Genomic DNA, 27,124 nt, shown 5'->3' with positions numbered 1-27,124 from the left:
AAAAAGCAATTTCTGGCAGTTGCCTAAAACCGAAGAAAAATCAGTTTACTTTGGAAAGTGTATAAATTTTGCTAGTAGTAAATTCTGTGCAATTTTTCCAATGTTTAAATAAATAAATTTCCTGTTGTTTTTTTTCAATAGATATTTATTAACTAAAAAGATTTTTTATTTTCACTTATAATAAAGACAAAAAAAATTAGCATAAATTTTTCCTTTCAATTACGTTATTTTGTTGGTGTTCTTGTTGATTCTCTTCATCATTTGTTCAACACCAGACGTGCTTTGCATTTGGTTTTTGTTATGGATTATTACTTTTTGTTTTCGAAACGTAAATACAAGCCAAACAATTGATTGGGGCAAATGGAATAATAAGAAAAAAGTTCAAATACGTCAAGAATAAATACAGAAACACAAGGGAAACAAATTTTCAATTATATGCAAGCAAAGTAGAGACAACAAAGCACGAAATAATCAAACAAACAACAACTTGTAATTATAATTTTAATTTGTAATTGTAATAATGGTAATGTATATGTGTAATAATTATTATATATACTATACTTGTAATACATTTATGTATAGTTGTATATAGTAGTTTATTATATGCCAAAAATATATGTGTATGCGCAACACACACGCCTGACATATGCATTTATGTAATGTAGTGTTTCGTTTTTGCGTTCCAATTTTAATGCTGATGTAACTACAGTTACTTTTACATGGGACATTTTGATTTCGCGTTTGTGGTTTTTTAATTTAAATTTTATAATTTTTCTTTTTTTTCTGCTTTATATTCTCTTATGCACGAAATTTAAATATTTTTTTATATATACGTTGCATTTTTCTTGAGTCTGTCTGTGCGTGTGTGTGTTTTCCAACGCAATCGGTAGTGTTCGCAATTTTCATGTTACATATGTTGTTTTTGTAGTTCTTAAATTTCGCTCTTAATAATGTTGTGTGGTGGTGTGTGTGAGTGTAGTTGTTGCCTACATTCCATAGCCAGGATATGCCATGTTTGGCGCATAGCCAGGCGCCGCCGCATAGTTCTGCGCATATTGTGGTGGTATGCCCATGGCCGGACCCGCGGTTATCATCAATTGTGGCTCCATTGTGATGATGTTCTTATGTTCGACTGTTTCGTCCTCCTTTTCGCGTTGCGCTTCGGTTTGCTCCAGTTTATCCACTTTTGAGGTGTATTCGCGTATTACCTGAAAGAGTAACGAAGGTAATTTAGAAAATATGTAGTACAGTGTACTCTCGCTTAAGCGGACACCTACACCTAAAGGACTGAAAAATTTGTCCGCTTATGAGAGGTGTTCGTTTATGAGAAAAGTGTAAAAAAAGTAAATAATACAATATGTTATGGGAGGGTTGTCCGTTCAAGAGAGAAAAAAATTAAAAAAAAAAATGCTTAAAGATTTTTGTGTACTGAAAAGTGAATACTTATGGGAGGTGTACGTTTATGAGAAAAAAAGTGAGAAAAGTACGAGGGCGGGTCAATAGTCCGTGACTTTTTGTATTTCTGACATCTTTACTGAACAAGAAATACTGCTCCTGTCAACAGGCATCTGTCAGTTGACTCCTGTCAAAATTTGAACGTGCTGCGTCAGTTAGTTTGTGTTTTACAGCTACCTTTATCAGACTACCCAGTAATTTGAGAAGAAAATGGAAAAAACTGAATTTCGTGTGCTTATTAAGCCGATTCACCCTTAGAAACCCACTGTTTCGACTGTTGTTTGGTCTCTGGTGTGTGGTGATGGATCCATGTTTTGTCCACGATTACAAAACGGCGCAAAAACTCCTCCATATTGCGATTAAACAACGCCAAACCTTCCTGTGAAGTTGTTCACGATTGCGTTTGTGGTCGACTGTGAATTACTGGGTAGTCTGATAAAGGTAGCTGTAAAACACAAACTAACTGACGCAGCACGTTCAAATTTTGACAGGAGTTAACTGACAGATGCCTGTTGACAGGATCAGTATTTCTTTTTCAGTAAAGAGGTCAGAAATACATAAAGTCAAGGACTTATTGACCCGCCCTCGTAAATCCTATGTTATGGAAGGGTTGTTCGCTCAAGAGAAAAAAATTAAAAAAAATGCTTAAGGATTTGTGATATGTCCGCTTGTTTCAGTAACTTTTTTTCATGAAATGATAATTTAAATCCTTTTCGTCGTTAAAAATTAAATGCAAAAACTCTCGAAGTTATGACCAAATATAATAATTGAATGATAAAAGTAAATAAATAAATCACTCACTTGTATCAAATACGGCATGGCAAAGTCCATAATGTTGTGTTTCCATGCCAACTCCAGTATAACATCAGGCCGCAGCAAATCGTAACACTACAGAAAAATTAACAACAAAGTTTGAGATCAAAAAATATTTTCAACTCTCTCTCCATCCGTCTCTTCTTCCTCTACTCACTTGGAATAGGCAGGCAGCAAAGCAGTCGTGAGCGTTGCGTTCAAGGAACCAGCCCAAAAGCTCTTCGGCAATTTCCTGTTTGCCCGATTCGGCCGCATACTCCATTGCGTCCTTGTAGAGTTTGTCCTTTTTGCACAATTCGACGCTCTGCTTCCAGCGGTTGTTGCCTACGAGAATTTGAAAGAAAAAAAGGAGAATAAATGTTTAAGTACATAAATAAAAATACAAAAATACTTCAACACATTTTTCATAAATAAAAAAAAGGAAAAGAAAAATTACAAAAAAAAAAAAAAAAATTTTTTAAAAAATTGCATTTAGAAAATAAAAATTAGGAAAGTTTTAGTGCAATAAAATTACAAAAAATTGCGAAAATATTGTGGTTATTGTAACAGCGTGAAAGCCATTCATTTTGTGGGAATGCTGCTGCTGCCCGGATAGAACATCTTTTAATGATGAGTGTGGACTTAACATTAGTAATTAATAGTGTAACAGTAAGTAAGCATTTAAACAAAAATTGTAAAATTTGAAAAACAAAAATATTAAAAAAAAAATTTCAAAAAATTATTGTAAAAAAAAACATTTTTTTTAAATTATTTAAAAAAAATTAAAAAATAAAAAATAAATAAAAAATTTTAAATAAAAAAAAATTTTAGAAATAAAAATTTCAATTAAAATTTTTTTTAATAGAAAATAAATAAAAGCTTTCTAAAATTTCGCTATTTTTAGCAAATAATAATATAATAGTAATCAAATAAAAGCTTGGCACTTAAAAAATAAAAATTTTTAAAGTTTTAGAAAAATAGGTCTTCCATTTAAACAAAAATTGTATATTTAAAAAAAAATTAAAACTAAATAAAAAAAAATTTTATTTTTTTAAATAATTTTTTTGCAATTTAAAACAAAAAAATAAATAAAACAACAAAAATAAAATTTTTTTTAATTAAAAACAAAAAAGATTTTTCTAAAAGTTCGGTATTATTAGCAAATAATAATATAATAGTAACCAAATAAAAGCTTGCACCTAAAAAGTAAGAATTTTGAAAGTTTTCTAAAATTAGTTCATCACTTTGAATCACGTCCTTTAAGCATTTGATAAAGTTTTATGGAACGACTCGTCCTGATTTCTAAAATTTTCTATCTACATTCAATGAAATCAGTGTGAACTCGGTATTATATTAAATAATAGCATAATTTTAAGCAAAACTTCAAATTTTAAGCAAACTTATTTTTATTAATGAAAGTCAGACACTTGCACTCTGCCTCTCAAGACCCACTCACTCACCTTTGTACAAATAGGCAGCAATGCGTCGGAATTCGGTTAACTCGTGCTTTTCCAACTTTTGTGCCAGTGCGATTGTGTCGAAGTTATCGAATCCATCGATGGAATTACGCAGACCCTGATAATCTTCCTCTTCAATGAGCAGCCCGTTCAGCGCCTCGTTGATCGCTTTATTGTTGAGCGATTGCACCGAACGTAAATATGGTTTCACCAATTGCAAGTGACCGGTCTTCGAGAAAAAGCTCACAGCACGTGTATGATCCATACGTGGTGCCAATACTAATAACATATCGTTCAACAATAACGGTTTATAATCCAAATAGAATTGTATAGCTTTGTAGTAGAGTTCGATATTGGCCACTTTGGTGATGATGTCCTTAAAGTGACCCTCACGCCAAGCCTCCGTCGGATGTGCCATCATGGCAAGCACTGCATTATCGTACTCTTCATACTTGTCGTAGAGGAATACCAGTTCGGACCAAAGGTGAGCCGATTCGGCAGCGCGCAACACTTTTGGTATGTTGACGCGCGACCAGAAAAGCTCTAGATGCTCACGCATCTTAGACGGCTTGAATTTCGAGTAGAGTATAGCCAGTTCGGTGAACATGCCCATGTGTGCGCGTTCCAATCCCAAGGCGGACTCCAACAGCGCAATGAGCTCTTCAAAGTAACCACGATCTTGATAATAATTAATTAGATCTTCTAATTCGTCGGCGTGCACGACGATGTGCAGGCCACACATTTGCGCTAGACGGAATTCTTCGGCATCGACGCAAGCGAAGCAAACCTCCTTCCAAGTACGTGTCGAATTGGCTTTGCGTGCCGAGTCTACGGCGCCCTGGAACTCCTTCAAGTACACCAATGTGATGGCTAGACGCGCAAAGTTGCTCACGTTATTATATAACAATTTAGCTGCATCATACATGCCATCGTTGAAGCAGCGATCGCCAATCTTCTGTATGTCCGCATGATTCGGTCCGGAGATAAATTCTTCGAGATCGGCAAGACGGCCGGTGCGTGCGTAGGCATAGATCAGTTCGCTTTCGATATACGACTCGCGCGCCTTTTTGCGTGCCATCTGTAGATAACGCACCAGGTCGTCCCATGAGTCAGCCTTCGAGGCGACATCGACCACATCCATGTACGCGCTCGGATCGTCCGCTTTGATATACGAGTCAATGGCCTCCTTGACGAGTCCCTGTTGCAACTGAGCCTTTGCTAGTTGTGACCAAACGGCTGGCTCATTGCAGCGTTCAGCAAACTCGTTGGCGCGTTCCAAATTATTCACCTGCTCAATGAGCACTTGTATAGCGGAGGTGTTCACGTCAAACTTCTTAAAGATGGCGAATGCTTCCTCGTACAGTTGATTCGAAATAGCTATGTTCGCTATATCGGGTGCATCGTAGTTATCCAGACGATTGATGTAGTCCATAACGCGTGTGCGATCCGCCTTGATTGCTGTCAAGATCAACAGGTTCTGCAAGTTGCGATGATCGGAAAACACAGACGAATCGAGAATGATTTTCTCGAGCAATTCAATCAATTCATTGGGCAGATCGGCAGTCATGAAGGCCTTCACCGTCACCGAGATATCATCTGGATCCTGAGTTTCGGAGAGCGCTGTCTGTACGACTTGGTCGATCAGTTGGCGCTTATAGGGATTTGACTCGGATAATACCTCCACCCAGAGTGCGGGATCGCGACGACGCACCAAATAACGCGCCTCACTCTTGAACAGTGAATTCTCATTGCAAACAGCGATCAACTCGCGATCGCATTGACCACGTTCGTAGGCAACACAAGCCAAATGGGGATCGCGCTTCTCACAATAGCGGCCGACAACACGACTATCGTAGTATTGGTTCTCCTTAAGGAAACGTTCGGGATTGTTATTCGAATCGATGTAGATCTTGGCCAGAGCATTGTGAGTAGCAGGCTCGACACAACCGTCATGCACGCGCGACTCCAACCATGGCAACAGCAATTTCAAACGATTACGTTTTTCCACCTCGGCCACTAGCTCATCGGTCGAGAACTGGCCCTTTACGACAAGTATCAAATTTTTGATAATATCCTCGGAGCAATCGACATCCAAGAGGCCACCTACGACGACGGGCAAACGTGACGGATTCACCTTTTGCACATAAATCTCAATATATTTCTGCAGATTGTTGCGGTACAAGTAGAGCACCAGATCGTGCACGAAATCGAAACGATCGCAAACAATGATCAGCGGCAATTGATCCGTGAGTTTGGCCTCCTTCAGGAAGTTCTTAACGCGCTCGGCGTTGTAGCAGTTAGATTCGCGACAGATGCGCTCCACTTCTTTGATTTGATTCGTTTTGCAAGCGGCCTGTATATACTTGAAATGCACTTCCGGATCCTGTGAATAGTTAACGATCGAGCCGAGGAAGTAGAAGAGACCCTCGTAAGATTTGAAACTCTCAAAGAGATCAATCAGCGCTTTGGTGGTCAATTGCTCGTGATATTTTGTGGCGATTTGCACGCAGATCTGCAAATTTTGGCGAATATTCGCCGTCAGCATAGCTTTCAAGCATTCCAGCGAATCCTCGACGGACAGCGTGCCAAAGTAGCTGACCAACCAATCGGCATTCAACAAATGCGTATGCACAACTGCGCGTTTGATGTCATACAAGTCGGTGTAGTGTTCCAGTGCACGCTGCAGTAGACCCGCCTTCTCGCACAGCTGGGCGATGTGCGCACGATCGTAGTGCGTGAACATGGCGTTGCCAAGTATTGCATCAGCCACCTGCGGCGCTGAAATCAAATTCATTTCAAGTAAACGCGTCTGCAAAGCACCTTCGTTGGGGCGGTTGTGCTTGAGTGCATCCAGGAGGAAGGCAGTACACTGTTGCACCATTGAATGCTCCATAAAGATATCCACAATTTGGTTTATGTCCGCGAGTGGCTCCTCCTCTTCGGCCACCAACATTGAAGCGAAACCAGCACCCTGTTCTGGGTTGGTGCGCATTACTGAACGCAAGAGGAAAATATAATCGGGCGTGTAGTTGACCTTTTTAGCATACAGCACGATCTTTTGGAATTGACCCGTCTCAGCGAAACATTGTATAACCTTATTCGGCACATTAGCACGCAGGTAGATCGAAAGCGCCAACGTTAAATCAGATGTCTTCACCAAATCACCCAGTTCCTCGCTGCATTCGAGCTTCTCCTCTTTCAGCCACTTCTCGCACAGTTGCTTCTTACCCTGCACCAGCACCGGTCGGCACAACTCCAACGATTCATATTTGTTGAGCTTGCCTTGATCCAGCAGTATGCCAAAGTATTGCAATAATGGCGGCGTCGTTGAGCCAGCGGGCGACTGCACCTGCTGGAAACGTTGTATGGTTTGTGGTGTACGCAATATGCCCTTTGGTGCCAGTGCAGCAACCTTGGCTGCTTCCGCATATTGGCCAGCTGTGAAAAGCTTATTGAATTTGCGCACAAACAGATCTTCAGCGCCAGAGAGGTTATTACGGACGGCCATGCGCAATGCCAAATCCGGGTTCTGCAATACGGTATTAATGTAAGGTATGATTTGTTCCTCATCAACGGTCACCGAAAGCACTTGACCCTTGCGATTTACGCCGATTATGCCGCCACTGGCCTCGTGCGGAGCCGTCACAAAAATCGTATCCGCTGAGATACGATTCATGTAGATGCACGTAGCCGTTTCCATGTCATACAGATGGATATAACCATATTTGGTGATCAAATAAATGGTATCATATTTGGCGGAAACTTGCATGGCGACGGGAAAATCGCTTTGTGCCTCTGGTGGGAAAAACACATCCACCGACTTCTTCGGGAAAGGCTGATTGCCCGCTGGTGGAGCTCCTACTTCAATAATGTGCAACTTTCCACCGCTAGCGGTGCGCACAGCGAAGCAGAATAGCGTTGAGGGTTCTTTGTTGCCCTCCATCTTAAAGCTGGCGAATGAAGCGGCGTGACCTGTGTGGCGGAAATAAATGTAGATCGATTTGAGTGTATAAGAAAAATTACAAACACAAGAAAAGAAAAAACATGGATTTCAATAGGAAAATCGGTGTTTCTATACATTAAAAAAAGTCATTGATACTTCGCGTTTTGACAAATTACGCACCTTCAATAGCTTGCGACACCTTGCGCTCCACCGAATACAGCTGCATAGCGCCTGCAACACGATTCGGTAATGCCGAAATGCCCACCAACAACAACCACTGTTGAGATGGATTACAACGGTAATTGATAATTTGACAACCATTCAATGACGAATGACGATCAAACATTTTCTGCGGCGTCGAATCGCCCTCCATGGACCAGTGATAAACAGAGGTTTCGGTGACCAGCGCCAACGTATTCAAAGAAATCCACTTCCAAAATACAACATCCTCGGTCATTGTGTGCGCCTTCATTTTCGATTTCATTTCAATATTGAAAATTTGCAAGGTTTTCTGAGCTGCATGGAAAATATTTTAAGCAAAATGTAAGAATTTTGAAAAAATTTTTGGTTTTTTCTCTTTCTCTTACCTTTGAGCGCAATGACTTTGCTGGCTGGATTCATGATTGCCGAGTCGGCAGAGATGGGACGCCGGGTCGGATTGCTGACATCGTTCATGTCGATAATGACCACTTGTGCGGTATCGTTGACCTTTTCACGCACACAAATGAATTTGTCCGACTCCATGGTGAGAGTGCTGAACGAAATCGAATTGAGATTGATGCCGACATTTGTGAGCTGGAAAATATTGGAAAAGAAAATATAAATATATTTTTTAGGCCACAAAGACGATATAAACGTGAAAATTAAATTTTTTTATTTTTTTTTAAAGCTTAAATAATAATAGAATTGTTAAATAAAAGAAAAGATAACGCAGCGCTAGCAACGGAGGCTTTCATCTGAACGTGAAAATTAATTGCCAATTTTCATGTTAAAATTTACAAAACTTAGTACAATATTTTTCTTTAATTTCGCAATTTTTTAGTCACATGTTTAAATATGTTTAAATATCAATCAAAAAAATATTTTATATTACTACCTATCAAAGTTAAATTTTTGTTTGCTTTTTAATTTTATTTTATTTTCTTATTTAAAAGTTTTATTATTAATATATTTTTTATTATAATATTCTATGTATATATAAATATTTAAATTGAAATTGTTGATTTTTTTAATTTCAAAAAATCACATTTTATCTCACATCTCATATTTTATATAAAAAAAACAATTTAATGGAAAAAAAAATAATTTTAACCAAATTTAAATTTAACCTTTTTAAAAATATGCAATAACACAAAAATCGGTTATTAAAAAAATTGGTTAACTGAGTCCAAAGCCGCACTAGTACCAGTTGCCCTGGCTAAATACTTTCAAGCAAATTTATATAAATCCCTCAGTATTCCTCTGATTTGCTTGAAATTTAATTTAATTGATTTTATTTCTTATTAAAATTATTATTGATATTCTTATTTTTTAGAAATTTAAAGAATTATATTTTGTAATCGGCTGGTAACCAAAATCGAAGTTAAATTTTTGAGAATATTTCAACTTTTTTTTTTTATTTGCCACTGAAAAAGCTACCTTTAACGGATATTTTCTACTTTATCTTTTTAATTTCTTTTATTTTAAAGATAACTAATATGAAAAATAAAATAAATCGATCATATGGAAAACAAGTAACGGTGCAGCAAAGCAGTGGCTAATTTAGCAATTTTCTTCTTCTTATTTTTTTATAAATAAAAGCAAATATTTTCAAGTTGAAGGTCAACGTTTGTTTATCTCCGTCAATAGGCCCGCGTGCCTCGACCGCACCCACAGGCGGCATATATGCCTGAAATGCGGCGCCAAAAACTGTTGATAAATGCCGACACAAAGAACAATTTTTTCAGAAGAATAAGAAAACAAAAGCCAAGTAAATGAAAAACATTAGACATGCACACATACATACATACATGCAGTATCTAAATGTGTGAAAGAAAAAAATTTTAAATCCATTTTTGGCTTAGCTGCGCCAAAGTCATAAGACCACTCTCACTCTCTTTTTCTCATCTTCTCACACACAGGAAATTCAAGATCTGTATATTAAATTTTTTTTTCTGGTGCAATAAACTGTCAATCTATAAAATTGGCTACTGCTGGACTTAAAACATGTATTATTCCATTTTCGCAAAGGAATTCCGATGTCAATGGCAAAAGGCAAACGTCGGACGAGGAGATTAAATGCATGTTTTTCTTCGTACTGATTTCCGTTAGTCTTGCGATAAGGTGCAGTTACTATTTGGTCTGCTGTCTGCTCTCTCTCGATGCACAAAATGTTTTCATGTGATTTTCTTTGTTTTTATGTGCACACTCGTATGTATGTATTGTATGATGTGATCACAAAGATTAAATGAGTTAATGAGAATTTATATTGAAATTAGATTTGACATTAATAGAAGATGAGGAACGAACGGATTAAAAGGAAAATAATGGAATGCAATAAAATAAATTAAATTAAAATAATATAAAATTTAATGAAATAAAATGGAATAAAATGATATGAAAAAATAAGAGATAGAAAAATATAAACAAATCAAATAAAATAAAATGAAACAGCAAAAACTAAACAAAATAGTATAAAATTCATCATATAAAATTAAATAATGAAGCAATTTAAAATAAAAATATTTAATAAAATAAAATGGAATAAAATGATATGAAAAAAATAAAAGATAGAAAAATATAAACAATAAAACAAAACGAAAAAGGGAATAATTAACAAATTAAAACAAAATAATATAAAATTCATTAAATAGAAAATTAAGGAAGCAATTTAAAAACGAAAAAATAAAATTATAAAAACAAATTTATAAAAAATATAAAATAAAATTATAAAAGAAAATATAAAATAAAACTATAAAAAAAAAAAATTGTTGAACCATTCAAATAGGAGGAGGAGCTCGGCCAAACACCCAAAAAGGGTGTACGAGCCAATTATATACATACATATGTATATATATATTATTATATTATATTATAAAAAAATATAAAATAAAATAAAGAAATATTAAATAAAAACGAGTTAAGAATTATTATAAAATTAACAATATATATCAAACGAAAATTAAATAAAAATAAAACGAAAAGAAAATATTAAATAAAGCTTTTTTTAAAGAAAATTATGTTTATTATGCAAAATTTAATTTAATTAACTAACAAAATAAGTAAAACGTAAAAAATAAAACATTAAAATTATTAAAGCATTAAATTAAATATTAAAAATGGACAGAACTGAAATATTTTTTTTATGAAATAAGGTTAAAAAGTTGACTAAACTACATAAATTTAAAGCAAAACAAAGCAACGCTACTTTAACAAAAGTTCAATTAGAAATAATTAAACAAAGCTAAGGTAACCTTTTTTTAAGCAAAAGCAAAATAAAATAAACATTTCGTAAATAAAATAAAATAAATTTATTTAAAGTAATAAAATGAAAAATGAAATACAAAATAAAAAATTCACAATAAAAAAATTAAAAAAAAAATATTAAAAAAACAAAGCAACAGTACTTTAACAACAAAAATTGCAAACGCAACTAAAATTAATTAAACAAAACTAAAGTAAACATTTTTTTAAGTAAAAGCAAAATAAAGTAAAAATTTTGTAAACGAAATATATTAAAATAAAATAAATTAAATTAAGCTATGAAATTAAATGAAAAATAAAATTCAAAATAAAAAAAATATTAAAAAAAACAAAGAAATGTGATAAAAAATTTAATTACATTTAAAATAAAAGCTTAATGTAAATATTAAGATTTAAATTTTATCAATTAAAGTAAAATTACGTAAAATAAATTAATCAAAAACTAAGTGAAGATAAAACATAAAAAAAATTTAATTAAGGTACTTGACCACCTTATAAGTTTCAAAAAATTAAATTTTTTTTTTTTACATTTTTTCAATCCTTATACTTTTAAAAATCATCACCTGAAACTGTTTTTTTAAATTCGAATTCTAACAAAGTGAAATCAGTGAAAATGTGCAGGCGCATCCTGCACTCATTACTTGCTGACTCAGCGGAAAGAAAATAGCAAGTTTTAACTTTAAACGCGTTTTTCCAGAAATTACTTTTTTTCGAATGGCGGACACTTTATCTCCGAAACTGCTTAGCCGATTTTAATGATTTTGGTCTTGTTTTATTTGTTAAGATGTTTTGTATGCCAATTTACCACATTTTGCAAAAAAAAAGTTAATAAAGTATTGCTTTTTAAGCATAACATTGTGAAAAACAGGGGTGTTTTCTTAACTTTTTTTCAAACATCCGCCATTTTTTTATTATTTTTTTTTTTTGTCAGTTTGTGGTAAATTCTCACGCAAGGAACCTTCCTTTTGAAAATTTTGTTTCTCTCTTTTGTTTTAGAATTACCATTTCTAAGATTAACTGTCCGCCGCAAGACATGATTTTCTTCAGGCCTCGACTTTGGCGCCTCCTGGATATATGTTAAAAAAAGAAATTTTAATAAATCAATTTTTTTTTGTATTATATAAGCTCTAAATAAAAATTAAAAAAAAAATTTATTTTAATATATTATACAGAACATGAAAAAAAAATTATTGAATATGTTGTACTTTTTAGCTTTCCAAGGTGGTCAAGTACCTTAATACAAACTGATTTAAATATTGAAAAATGCATTAAAATGAAGTTAATTATTATCAATATATATTAAATAAAATAAAAAGACAGGTAGAACCTTCATACTGATATCGTTCAACGAGTGTTTACTATATTTTTCCATAATCATGCGACTATAACTTCTACACACGATAAAGCCTAAAACGATTTCCAAGCGAAAACCTGGTCAATTTATATTATGAAATTTGAAAACAGTTTTAACTGGCTAATTCGGTTGTAAGTTTTCATTCTCAAAACATTGAGTTCTACATACCAGAATGACTCGAATTTTAAACAAACAATTGTTTCAGTGAACTAATTCTACAAAAACAATAAGACCATCTACAATGTAAACATATTTTCAAGCGTATCCAAGTGACTCGGTAAATTGTTAACAAAATTGTATTAGTAAAACAATTGTGATTATTGGCTCTATTTTCCACTTACTATTCAAATGAATATCAATTTTCTACTTTTTCATTCTAATAGCCCACTATTAACCTTTGTTCGAACGCTAAAAAGCAACTTTGCTTTTCAACGCCTGCATTTATGGCTGTGAACTCATTTAACTCTACACTACAAATTGCGATGACCCAAATTAACCAAGGCGAGTGTGCGTTTGTTTTGCTACTTTCGACAAGATTTTTTTCCGGAAAATGGTGATGAAGTAATAGACCATAAAGTGTGGTACGAAAGGGAAATATGGTGGTTGAAAGAGAAAAATGGTAGAAGTTTCTTTCGTATACGAGTGTTTTTGCACAGAAATGTGTATATATGTATGTATGTATGTATTTCTGTATATGACAATCAGCAAATTTTATAGTTGAATGCTAAGCAAAAAATACTTGTAAAACATTGAATGAAATATTTTAATGACCCCGAAGAGAAAATACATAAAACATTTGCAATTAAAGGCTGAGAAAATCAGACAATAGTGGGTAATAATTAACTAACCCAGTAATTTAAAAAATTTTCCCCCCTTAAGATTTTTTTTCAATTTCTTTTTGCAAGTATATTATTATTTCTACTTTTTTTGTTGTTTTTTTTTCATTAATCCTTTTTTATTTTTTTTTTTTGTCATTTTATGATTTTTTCTTCCTTTTGCAATTTCGTTTTTTCTTTTCATTTTGGAATTATTTTTCATTCTAGAATTTTTTCTTTTGATTAACTTTTTTCCGTAATATTTTTATAAAGCTGGCATTAGGCTAGATATGTATTTCAAAACAAACGAAACTTGAAATTGCATTTATATGGTACGTAAATTCGATTTTACCATTAAGGGATTTAAAATTTAAAATAAAATTTTAACTAATTAAATTTGAATCAAAAACAGTAGCGATCATTAAATTTCAAGATATTTAAGAAACTAAAAAATACTTCAGAGAAAGAGTAATTTTTTTCTCTGCCCAGCTAAGCTCAAACTGATCTTAATATTATTATTTATATAGATATCGTCATAAGAATTTTGACTTAAGGGTTCTGTAGTTATATTCTGCGAGGAAATTTCTGGTAAATTAAAAAAAAACAAATCACTCAGTCTCAATGTAATTTCCCTCTGCTCGTAACTCTGTTAATATTTGAATGAGTATCAAAAAATTAGCTGAAGTCTTTTTAGTTTTGCCTCCTAAAATATATAGTAAAACCGCAAATGAAAAAAGTCGTTGCAAGTTTACATCTCGTTTTTTTTTTCTTTAGAGATATTGCGTTGGTATTTGTAGTACAGTTATTTAGTTGTGGGCTGCTACTCCCTCGAAGGAAAATGCTATCCCCAACCAATAACTAAAAATTGTATACTTTTCTCTTTAAATAGAGAAAGTCTAATACTGGTAAAATCGTGAAATAAAATACGGAAAAACATATTGAACACACCTTTCAGTTCATAATAAATTTAACGCGTTTAGAAAAGCAAAGCAAGGAACTAATATGCAGTGAGAGAACCAAAGTACAAATGAATGATAGTAACGGTAATGATGGAGCGGGGAAATCTCCTTTATTGTTATTGTGCAGTGAAGTAGAGCAAACGAATGTACAACTGCAGCAAAGGAAAACAAAATGAGTATAATGAAAAAAAAAAACAATGTGCATATGGCTTATGCATGTTTGATATGTAATACTAATTCAATAGCGAGAAGACACACAGTACATATGTAATGCAATTATATATCATATAACCACACTTACATATATATATGTATGTATATATTTGTACATACACATGTACGTATAACATATAGTCCCATTAAGTAGGTGTTGCCCGTTGGGCACAATGGGTCAACCAAAAGCAAAACAGTCGATATGAACTTGTTGATTAATTGGCGATAACAGCTCGGATCATTTTAATATGGAACTTTTTGGGTACACTATAACTGCGAAACCTAGTACTGAGAGCGCGATATGCAATGTAATACACAATTTTTGAATTTCACTGAAAAACTGGCCATTAGGGGGCGTCCATAAATTACGTGAGGTGTTTTTTTCAATTTTCTGACCCTCCCTCCCCCCCTGGTGAGATGTCGTGAGATTTTATTCAACCCCCTCCCCCATCCCCCAATCTCACGTGAGATTTTTCAAAATGTGGGTTTCTTATGTAAACGCGTTGGATTGATATTGTAAAAAGAAAAAAAATTTGTTTCGTGCTTTTATTTAAGACAAGTTAAGACTAGTAATCAATATTGCTGAGAGTTATAAGTGTAATAAAAATTTAACAATAGAAGACTTAAATCGTAACTACTGCGATTAAAAAAAGAATATCTACTCTAATTCAGTCCATGGAGAATCATGCGCGGTTTCAAGAGAGACTACTGGGACCAACATGTCCATATGATTTTCAGTAAAATCATGTGCTCCTTCAACTTCGTTCTAATCTAGCCACTCTAAGCCGTTGACGCTTGCGCACAGTAACTCATTAGCTCGTTCATTAGCTCGTCTTGTGACAATCCGTGAGGGTCGCACTTTGCGGAACATACGCGCTTGCTTAGCTGGTGCAATGTGAGCTGCTCTCCTGTGCTCTGCAGCTCTTGTGATAGATGCGAAGTAAATACCGCATGTACTGCAGCATATTTTCTCTAAATCATCACGTATACTTGGGCAATAGAGATCAATAGGCGTGCTGATGAAGGCATTCAGCGGTTGAATCGGTACGCGTATTAGAAATGGAGCAAATGATTTTCCGTCATGTTCTTTAAAGTCCGGAATTGTCAAACGTCAACCTGAGTGATAGGGCGTTCGGCTCATAGTGGCGCGAAAACAACCGACGGGCTACACTGTACCGCAAATTCAGATTAAATTGAGCTATTTGGTATAAAACAAATATGGTGGTTTGACAGTAGTAATGTATAACGTCGAAGTATGAATGAAATTATTTTCTTTCGAACGAATTAGTGAATGATCTTAATCATACTACGATTACGCTTGAGATTAAATCTTAAGCATGTACAATTTTTTTGTTTCAATCAGAAAAAAAATTGCGTGATATTTGCCGAGACCCCCCCTCTCTCCAACGTAAGATTAGATGAGATTTGACTCGACCCCCTCCCCCCCTTAAACATCTCACGTAATTTATGGACGCCCCCTTACCATACAACAATTCCCTATTAAAAAGTTCTGTTTTTTGAGTTTTAGAAAAAGAAGTATTACGTGTAAGTAGTATAGTATTTAGAAAGTATAGAAGTATAGAATTTAAAAATTATTTGTAATTTTAATTTGAAGAGCTTTCGCACTTTTTGGTTCTGAAAAGCATTAATTTTTTCAATTAAAAAAATTATGTGAAAATGTGGTGATTTTTATTTCAAGGAAAGCTTTGGATTCGTATAAATATTGTGTAATCCAATATTAAAGGATAAAAAACTAGTTTTTTATGTTTTTCGGATATATATTTTTTAATTTTTATTAAAAAATTAGTGTCTTTACACAAAAAGTAAACCTTGCCAGAATTTTGTGCATGTGTTTTACAACTATAATTTGAGAAAACGATAATAATAAAAAAAGCTTTCTTTTAAGAAATGCCAAAAAGTGAGACTTTTCATTCATTTTGATACTAAAAAATATATTTTGTTATCGAATATTGATAAATTTCCATTATATAAAGGGTTTTCCAATAAAAGGTGTTATTTTGATATTCAAAGAAAAATGCTATTTTTTAATATAAATGATGGGCGATCCTGCAATTTGTGCCAATTACCGTGGGATTAGTCTTCTAAATATCGCCTATAAGGTTCTAGCGAGCGTATTGTGTGAAAGGCTGAAGCCCACCGTCAACCAACTGATTGGACCTTATCAGTGTGGCTTCAGACCTGGAAAGTCTACCATCGACCAAATATTCACAATACGCCAAATCTTGGAAAAGACCCATGAAAGGAGAATCGACACACATCATCTTTTCGTCGACTTCAAAGCTGCATTCGACAGTACGGAAAGGAGTTTCCTGTATTCCGCTATGTCTGAATTTGGTTTTCCCGCAAAACTAACACGGCTATGCAAGATGACGTTGCTCAACACCAGCAGCGCCGTCAGAATTGGGAAGGACCTCTCCGAGCCGTTTGATACCAAACGAGGTTTCAGACAGGGTGACTCGCTGTCGTGTCACTTCTTTAACCTGATGTTGGAGAGCATCGTACGAGCCGCAGAACTTAATCGCTCAGGCACAATATTTTATAAGAGCGTACAATTGTTGGCGTATGATATTGATATCATCGGCCTTAACAACCGCGCTGTTAGTTCTGCCTTCTCCAAACTGGATAAAGAGGCAAAGCGAATGGGTTTGCTGGTGAACGAGGACAAAACGAAGTACCTCCTGTCTTCAAACAAACAGTCGGCGCACTCGCGTATCGGCACTCACGTCACTGTAGACAGTTATAATTTCGAGGTTGTAAAAGACTTCGTTTATTTAGGAACCAGCATTAACACCGATAACAATGTCAGCCTTGAAATCCAACGTAGAATCTCTCTTGCCAACAAATGCTACTTTGGACTAAGCAGGCAACTGAGCAGTAAAGTCCTCTCTCGACGAACAAAACTAACACTCTACAAGACTCTCATCATGCCCGTCCTAACGTATGGCGCAGAAGCTTGGACGATGACAACATCCGATGAAGCGACGCTTGGAATGTTCGAGAGAAAGATTCTGCGTAAGATTTTTGGACCTTTGCACGTTGGCAACGGCGAATATCGCAGGCGATGGAACGATGAGCTGTATGAGCGTTACGGCGACATAGACATAGCGCAGCGAATAAAGATCCAGCGGCTTCGTTGGCTGGGTCATGTCGTCCGAATGGATACAAACGCTCCGGCTTTGAAAGTATTCGATGCGGTACCAGCTGGTGGTAGCAGATGAAGAGGAAGGCCTCCTCTGCATTGGAAAGATCAGGTGGAGAAGGACTTGGCTTCACTTGGTGTGTCCAATTGGCGCCGGTTAGCACGAGAAAGAAACGACTGGCGCGCTTTGTTAAGCTCGGCCAAAATCGCGTAAGCGGTTATCGCGCCAATTAAGAAGAAGAAGATCGGATGTTTATTTCATTATAAAGGAGGAAGGTATGCCGTTAATAGTGGAAAATAACATCAGGCAAATGACTACACAACCACGCTTACAGGACAACATGCTTTTCATGAAATTCTCCATAACCGAATTGCAAAGTGGCTGCCCCATGTCCTCGATAGCCTCACGAATTCCATCTTTGAAAAAAGTCACAAGGTGTTAAATCACAAGATCTCGGTGGCCAAATGTGATCACCTCTTCGAGAGATAACACCGTCCGGAAACTTTTCCCGTAAAAGATCAATGGTTTGCTTATGTGCCGTCTTGTTGAAAATACACCTTGTCCAGATCAATACCATCCGGTTCAGGCCATAAAAATCGTTAATCATCTCTCGATAGCGCAATCCATTCATTCATAGCACCTGTTATTGGAAAACCCTTTATTATTTAAATTTTATTAATTAAAATTATTAATTATATTTTTCGCCAGTAGATCCGGTCCACGATCCGGATAGAAAAAATATACGATATGTGAACAATGTATAATTTTTGCTGTTGTAAAACAATCCTAAAAAAAGTTTATGAAGAAGAAGAATTTTATTTTTGATAATAAAGTTTATGAATAAGAAGAATTTCATTTTTAATTATATTTTTTCATTTAACTTCACTTTATTTGATATACTAATTAAATTTAATTTTAATATTTAAAAAAATATATTTCACCTTCATTATTTATTTGATGTTTTATATTTCCGTAAATTTCTTTAGATTTTCATATAATTTTTAATTGATTATTATTTCTGCTCTTTTACTTGTGTTTTACTTCACTTTATTTGATATTTATTTTTGTTTTAACTTTTTTTAATAAAAAAATTGTTATTATTGTATATTTGTGGAGTTTAAAGTTGTAGCTTTTAAATACAATACATTTTTTTTTTAATATTAGAAAAAAATGGAGTAAAAAACTTATTTTAAATCTCATAAAAATGTGTCGAAAATTTTTTTTATTCGATAAAAAAAATTGAGTAAAGCACTTTTTTTAAATCTAATAAAAAAGTATCAAAACGCAAATTAATACTTCAAAAGCTACAACTTCAAACCCCAAAAATATAATAATTTTTCTTTTTAATATTTTTTTGTGTGTTTTTATTCTTTTTTATTCCTTTTTTACTTCTTTTTTATCCTTTTCTTATTTAAAAAAAATTGTATTCTAATATTTTATTCTAATTTTATTCTAGTATTTTTTTTTTAGTTTTTTGTTTATATTTTTTTAAACTTATTTTTTATTCCTAATTTTTTTCTAATATTTCTTATTTTAAATTTTTGCTTCTAATTTTTCATTGTTTTGAAGGTTTCTGTCTATGTGACCTTTCCTTTTCAGATATTTTTATTATGGAGGCCTTTGCATTAGTTAATAGAATTTAAAAAAATCAAGGAAAGAAGGAACTCATAAAAAATCATTTCTTACACTTAGTCACCGACAAGCCAAAAAAGCTGTAGTCTGTGTAATGCTCACGAAAACATGACCATTGTACCTCACAAAAAAATTCATTGAGATTAATGAACCTACGAATATAAAGCAACACAACATATGTAGCTTAGACAACAAACGTACTTATGGTACATGCATACTTGCATATAGATGTAAATGTGAAACTGTGTGTGTCCATTTCTCGTATACACCTAATAATTTAATTATGAAACAATGAAAAAGAATGAAGAAACCATAACCGCAGCTGACCAATATTTTTTATGAGCTGGCAAAGGCTAACTAAGCACATTTATGAATGTATGTTAGAAAAAATATAACAAAAACAACTTAGAGTAACAAAAAGTAACTTTAAATAATTTTTTTTTTTCGTTTTCTGTTGGAAAAATGTAGTTGAAAGAAAAAAGAAGAAACAAATGGAAGCTAATAAGTAGTAAAATAAATTTGAATAAATCATACGAAACAGCAGTTAAAACAATAACTACAACTAAAGTTTTGGCAGGCATGAGTAATCAGCAAGCAAGTCTATTTGGAAAGTTACTTTCAACTTGCTAACAACATAGCATTGCCCTGCAAAGTTTTCTTTTGTCAAGAAAGTGCGGTCAAGCAATTGGAGTGTTGTTGTGTGATACTAATGGAGAATAATGTGGAATACCTATAAAAAGTTTTATTTGATTTATACAATTTTTGGCAATGAATGAGCGTAGCCTGCAATTACTTTTCGAAAATCTTCGGTTTGACACAGTTGCTGTGCGAGCACCTACCTTGCCAAGTCTGAGAATACATCAAAGCTAAAACTAATATTTGTTATATTACAACAAGGCGTATAAGTAAATTCTCCAACCAGCCCTCTGTGGCGTAAACAAAAGGTAACGAACCGGTTCAGAAATTTAAGTCAAAGCGAAGACTAAAAAAACAGCACTGTAGCTGAACTCATGAATGTTCAAGAAATTTTGATGTAACCGAAAACGAGTAGTTGGCGGCGTAAGCTAAATTATGTCGCGGCCACATTTGACAAGCGCTTAGCGTCGATGACGTTGGAATGACTAGTAAGGAGAATATAAAATAAGCGATTAGATAATAGTAAAATGTCATAAAAACGAGATATGTTTGAGAGCATGACAACAACAGGGGCAATGGACTAAGTCATGTAAAAAGAAATGTAAGAGTGCTAAGAAAATATGATTAAACTGTGATCAATTATTAAAAGTAGAATAAAACAATAATAATACATGCAAATTGAACAATTTATTAAGTATTAACTTAATTTATTAATTTTAAATGAAAAAGGTAAAATTATTTAAATAAAATAAAACTGTAACATCAAATCTGTATGTATGTACATACGCATATACCTTCTGCTCAAATATGAACGAGACGTTATCAATAAAACGGTCCGCGGATGACATAAGGCAAAAATTAATTTTTTGTTTTTTGGTAGGACTGTTATAAGCTTACACGGCAAATTTCAGCGTGATATGTCACATAGTTTGTTTTCTGTGCTACTGTAAACAAGTCAAGCTCGAGTGTGTTCTTCGAATTCTCTTTTATGACTTCAATTGTCTCAAAATGTTTTCCACGGAGCGGCAACTTGAGCTTGGGAAACAGGAAAAAGTCACATGGAGCCATATCAGGCGAATACGGTGCTTGCGGAACGATATTAACATTATTTTTGTTCAAATAATCGCGAACAAGACGTGATGTGTGAGCTGGTGCATTATCGTGATGCAAGAACCATGACTTGTTGTCCCACAATTCCTTCCTTTTAAGACGAATGTTCTCGCGCAGACGCTTTAAAACGTCTAAATAATATTCAGCGTTAACCGATTTTGCGATTTGTGCCATTTTCAAGCACAATTTCCTTTACTTTTCCGATGTTTTCGTCGTTTACTGATGTTGCTGGACGACGTTCATGAGGCAAGTTTTCAACCGATGTACGGCCCTCTTTAAACGATTTGTACCACTGGAAAACACGTACACGCGATAGAGCAGAGTCCCCATAGGTTGTCTGCAACATTTTTAAGGCGTCTGAAGCCGAAATTTTGTTGGAATAACAAAATTTCAAACAAATTCTTTGTTCAACTTGAATTTCCATCGTTAAATTCGAAGAACACACTCGAGCTTGACTTGTTTAAAGTAGCACAGAAAACAAACAATGTGACATATCACGCTGAAATTTGCCATGTAAGCTTATAACAGTCCTACCAAATAACAAAAAATGTATTTTTGCCATATGTCATCCGCGAACCGTTTTATTGATAACGTCTCGTTCATATTTGAGCAGAAGGTATGTAGTATTTTAGAAAAAAAAAGCATCCACGTTCACAGTTTCTTCACCCACCAAATCAAGCAAAAATTTGTATTTGAAAAGTTACATGTAAAGTGATATCTCTATTGCAAACTAAACGTCTCGAAAATAAAAATAACAACGAATGTAAAACAGTAAAATCTGTATGAATACAACTAATATCAAAATAATTTAAACGAGCAGCAAATAAAGTAAAAAGTGGAATAACCAGAATCTATCAAATACATCGAATATTCAAGCTCACAAGCTATATTCGCTGTTTAGCCCCACCAAATGCCAGCATGCGATGACTCACATTGTTCATAGAACAAGCACTAAAAACATTCACACACATATACATACATATTTTCGACAGCGCAAAATTTATTGAATGGTAGCAGCGACTCTGTGATGCGCAACAACACACACGCCAGAATGTCGCAAGCGAGCGAATGCACAGTGGGCATTAAGCCGGCGGTGGCCGTCCGCACCAGTCACCGCCGCACTCCGAGACGGTTTTCTTTTTGCTCTGCTCAAGCTACAACGCGCTTCAATTTCAGTTTCATTTTTTATCAGACACCAAAACTAAAGTAGGATATTTTTTTTCTAATTCGTTTTATTTTTTATGCTACATACATACATAAATACCCTTAAATATGATGTAAATATGTATGTGCATGCAAACAATATAATTAAATGACAAATAAAATGTGATCTTATGTGAGCATTTGTGAGGTTGCAATGCAAACTGTGGAAACGGATTTCTTATCAGAGCAACGTAAAAGTATGCATGTACATATGTATATACATATGTACGCACACATTAAGCTTTTAAGTCTTGGAGGACGATAATGAAATTGAGTTCAGTTTTTTTGCGGTATAAAGAACAATATAAATGGGGGTGTTGCTAGTCGAGCATCAGCAATAGATAAAATATATGGATATACCATTTTTTAATAATACAAAGAAGTAAATGTGCAGCATCTACCAACAACTGTATGAAAAATTCAGAGCAGCGATGGTTATTGTTAAGGCAAAAGACATTTTCAAAAAAAAAATTTATTATATTGAAGAAATGCGATTCGAATCCCTTTTGTTGTGACAGAACAAACATTTCCCCATAGTCCTTGACCGGAAGTTAATCTGAGCTGTTCCGTAAACGGTAACACTGTCACTTTCATTCAACTTTCCCTAACACATACATACTTTCCTTAACATACAGCTGTTGGATGTTGCCATTGTTATTGTAGCAGCATACTCATACCCCATGCATGTATGGGTAATGCTGTTGAGATAACAATCCTTGGCCGTATGTTAATCCCGTTCGTTCCGGTAATGCACAACCAACTGTCGTGGAAATGTTTGGATACGTCCATTCCTTTGATTTTTGGATTAATATCTTAATCCTACATACACAATACACGCACTTACGTATGTATGTTGCTTAGCAGAAAATTAAATAGGGCATATTTAAAATCATCAAATCACTTCGTACACTCACCTGTAAATGCTCCTGGAAGCGTATTGGCAAAACTTGCGTCATTTTGCTGCTGCAACACTTTTAACACACTAACGAATTTTCACTGCAACAGCGATGCAATCAAGCTAAAGATGTGGTTGACTGCTTCTCTTATTGCTGTTTTAGGTTCACAGTGCGTGACTAGTTGCTATCGTTATTTTAATTATTTCTTTAAGATTTTACTGATTCTTCAGGTAAATCACGAGCAGAACAGCAATGCGTCTTTTAAATTTTTGCTTCGTTCGTTCGGTCGCTTTTTCGTTCGCTTTTCAATTTTTTACTTGTCTGCTATTACTTAGCACTTTTCACTTTAGTTATTTATTCTTTTAAGTGAACCTTATTCTGTTGAAGTCGCAGTGAAAATGAGAAAACAAGAAAAACAAAATGATTGAATGAGCAAAATTATGATTTCTAAATACGCAGCGGCACAATTAGTTGTATGCCATAAAGCTGGCAATTCAATGTAATCACTGCTATTTTATAATACTTTTTAACAAAGATTTTCAAATTACTTCTTAGAATTGATTCAAATTCTCAGGTTCACCTTTCGGTCTTACAAAACATACATCCATTTACAACAATTCTTTCAACTCGATCACTACGTTTTGTCCACAAAAACACTGAAATTTGAAAGGAAAAAATGTTGCCGTTAGTTTCACTGCAATAAATTTTGTAATTTAGAAACAAATTTAATTTATTTATAAAGATAAAGTACGTGATCGATCAGAAAGTGGGTAGATCGTGTAAACTCCGCTGATTCGCTATGAGACGTCACCGCCTCTTAAAAAGTATGCAAGTCAGCAAAGGCCTTTAAAAAGAAGGCTACAGAAACCAACAATTTTTCCATTTTCTACATCACACACTTACCATATAAATATTATTTAATTCCCTGTATTATTTTACAAAAATTTTAAATTCGGTTATAAGTTAGCCTTTTAAAAGATAATGAAAATTTAGCGGCACTAACTACTGCTACTTTGCACTCGAACTCGGTCCCTGCTCGTCGACGTCGTCGTTTTTTGCCGTTTGACAGCAGCACAAAAGCAAGCAAATTCAGAAAGCGCCCCACTGACAGCGTATATGGCGAATAAGAAATGCAATTAAAAAGTGGTGAATTCGAAATTAAATCTGTGGTAAGAATGATCTAATCTCGGGGATTTTTTTGGCCAATATCCTAGTTTTTTAAAGCCAATCTTCATACCGATTTTAGGATATTCCTGGAATTTGTTAAATCCAAGTAGAAAAAAAGCGTTTTTTGCGGCTGCAGAAGCTCATTAGTGTGTGTGTGAAAAAGAAATACATTTATTCTGTACATATTCACAGATGCAATCGAAATATGCAAAACAGTGCTTGCGCAAAACTATTTATACAATGCATTTCCGACTGCAAAATTCCATTAAATCCCTGGTGAGGATGCTTTGTAAAAATTACCACGTATGCCACATAAACAAAAAAAGATGTATGTTTAAATACGGCGAAAAAAAATATGTAATGCTCCATAATAGCCAGTCAACAACCGCCCACCGCACCAATAAATGCAACAAAAGTAGGCACTCCAACATTATATCCAATGCCGCAATACAGTAGTCAGAATGAGATGGCAAGCTATTTAACTACCACGAATGATAGTCACTTTTTCCTCTGTAGAGTTATCTGCTGTATCTCGTTCTCTACTACGTTCCCTTGCCTTGCGTCGTCTACCCTTTCTCTAGCCAACATTGAAAAAATTTCCACTTTTCCTTTTCGCCCACTTTATGTGCACAAAAGATGTTATGTTTCTCTGTGTACAAACACGTATTTTATTGTGAATTTCATAAACTACACAATTACCATTTACTGTTGTAACGTTCTTTGTATCTTAATTGGTTAAGATTGCATTTAAAATTCACTTAAATTGCACTTAAAACGCGTTTAACCATATTGATTTCTCCACCACCGAAAAGCGAAAATGACAAGAAAAATTCTTTCTGACAATTGAAACTCCCCAACTAGCATTCAATTCGCTCGAACAGCGACGACTTTGACTGCTATGGTGAATTCATAGGAAGTACTGTTCGATTTGTAGGTGCGAACCATGAAGAGGAATTACTGATTGGATATTTTTGAGGAAATCAAGTTTGCAGGTAAAGGCGAATCCTACACGGTCAATAAGGATCGCATTACTGGATCATTTATTCACCGTGTAGGGCGATGGATACTGATTTGGATCGCAAAATATCAGTAAATTTTGATATTTAGATCAAGATCTGTGGTGGAGTGCTAAAAGTGGAGAAAACGTAAAATTTGTAGGAAAAAACATTTCGTTTTCAGAAGGCTGTGCTTATAGCAAGAATTTGCTTGGTATGTCCAAGACTAAAGCGATATAGAACCAAGGCGAATTTATTACAGGTGACAGCAAACACATATAAGTAAAACCCTACATGTATTTGTTGTTGCGTTTGGTGCAAGCATCCTGTCAAAATCAGCAAGCAAATGTAAACATACGAATGTAGACATACCAATACATACAAACAAAGCATATCATTTTGACATAAGCCATACCTACGGCGAAAAATTCAGCTGGGTGAATGCTGTCACCTTATTAAATCCACCTTGTATAGAACCCTTACATCGAATACCCTAGAGCATATTTTTTGGACAATGCGTGTGAAATATGGTAATTTTGACAATTTGAGCTCGATGCCTTTCAAATATGGGTAGCGCAAGTACTTACTACGTTGCTTTAGAAATGCATAAGTTGCCAACAAGAGTTCATTTAGCAATATGTAATTAATGACATCCTCCGAAGGGCAGATGGATTTTATTGGGAGCTTTTTCATAACAGAAATTGACTCGGAGGTTTGCCATTGGCTACCGAGGGGTGATCGTTATTAAAAGTAACACTTTCTATCATTTTGTTTTCCGGGGATTAAGATAGACAATTTTTTTTATCCTACTTGGCAATCTCCATTTATTAATTTATTTATTAATAATTCAAGTTATAAGTTTTTTGCATAATTGAAAAACACTTTTTTGCTACCATTTTTACCAAAAAGTTGCTTAATTTTTCCACTTTCTTCACCCTTCAGAAGAGTCAGAATTCTAATGTCACAAGTGAGGAAGCCTTCAGTAACTGAATCATAAAGGATGATACATACCAGGTTTGCTCGTTAGGTATGGTGAAAAAAATGTTGGGGGTAACTTTGGATTCTACGTCATTCGTTTTGTTTCACAAAATTTAGCTTAAGCTTAGTGAAATTGACAAATATGCCGACGTCATTCGTCGGAAAATTTAGCTTTAGCTTAGTGAAACACAAAACGAATGATGTCGGCATATCTGTCAAATTCACTCAGAGCCGAATAACGGTCTGCTAGGTAGTATACCCATAATAACTATAAAAATATGGTATCGTCAAACATTTACGGTAGGACAATGCTATTGGTAAACGTAAAAAATAAATTAAATATATAGGCAAATTATTGTTTCCTCCCTTTGTTTTGATTTAAATTTTTTTTAATCAATAATTTATGTAAGCGCTTAAAAGCTTGATATTTTTACGATTACTGTTTATTTCGGCGTTACGGCCACTTAACATTTAATCCGTGAAGTTGGCTACATTTACAACTACACACAAGCTAGACTATTGATACGTTAACATATGCATTAATTACCAATAAATCCACAAAATTAATCTACCCGTTAACATATAGCAGATTACCTGCTAAATTGACAATCAGCTGTCAATACTGTTGTGAAAGGTTTTTCTTCCTAGAAATTATTTTGGTGGAATATTTCTGTGTTTTCGGTTTGTTTAATTATTATTAACGATATGAAGAAAAGGTAAAGAGAAGAAATAGCTTATTTATTTGTGCAATTGGCTACTAATAATAAACAGTAGGAGGAAATCCGTAAGCGACATTTACTGAGGTTGCAAAAAATTATGGCAGCAATACGCATGGAAAATTTTATATTACATTTAATAATAAGTAATAAAAGGACAAAACGTTTGTGGGCACACGC

At 34.3% G+C, this 27,124-nt stretch overlaps 1 protein-coding gene across 7 annotated transcripts; it reads right to left on the bottom strand.

Annotated features, from left to right (window-relative positions):
• Window positions 1-223: 223 nt before the first annotated feature.
• On the bottom strand, window positions 224-25,102 carry LOC128858924 (clathrin heavy chain). 7 transcript variants are annotated; one of them, XM_054095508.1, is made up of 9 exons: window positions 24,955-25,102; window positions 23,637-23,744; window positions 23,107-23,466; window positions 8,235-8,442; window positions 7,828-8,163; window positions 3,708-7,676; window positions 2,426-2,592; window positions 2,257-2,343; window positions 224-1,208 (listed from the first exon to the last, which is right to left on the bottom strand). In XM_054095508.1, the coding sequence occupies exons 3-9, from the start codon at window positions 23,146-23,148 to the stop codon at window positions 987-989; spliced, it is 5,031 nt and encodes a 1,676-aa protein (XP_053951483.1). In that variant the 5' UTR covers window positions 23,149-23,466; window positions 23,637-23,744; window positions 24,955-25,102; the 3' UTR covers window positions 224-986. The 7 variants fall into 7 exon arrangements, with proteins under 7 accessions (XP_053951483.1, XP_053951486.1, XP_053951487.1 ...); XM_054095511.1 differs by having other exon boundaries at window positions 23,669-23,744; XM_054095512.1 differs by having other exon boundaries at window positions 23,691-23,744.
• Between the last annotated feature and the right edge of the window lie 2,022 nt (window positions 25,103-27,124).

This window comes from Anastrepha ludens, chromosome 3 (assembly GCF_028408465.1).
Source record: "Anastrepha ludens isolate Willacy chromosome 3, idAnaLude1.1, whole genome shotgun sequence".
NCBI classification, from domain to species: domain Eukaryota; kingdom Metazoa; phylum Arthropoda; class Insecta; order Diptera; family Tephritidae; genus Anastrepha; species Anastrepha ludens.
This window is presented reverse-complemented; position numbering and strand designations above follow the sequence as displayed.

What these genes read in the sequence shown, in the direction of transcription:
- LOC128858924 (XM_054095509.1), bottom strand. Translation starts at nt 23,148, where the DNA reads ATGACGCAAGTTTTGCCAATACGCTTCCAGGAGCATTTACAG. An exon ending in CAAAGTCATTGCGCTCAAAG is followed by an intron (nt 8,164 to 8,234) that starts GTAAGAGAAAGA and finishes TTTTCCATGCAG; the next exon opens with CTCAGAAAACCTTGCAAATT. An exon ending in TGCTGCCTATTTGTACAAAG is followed by an intron (nt 2,593 to 3,707) that starts GTGAGTGAGTGG and finishes AAATTCTCGTAG; the next exon opens with GCAACAACCGCTGGAAGCAG.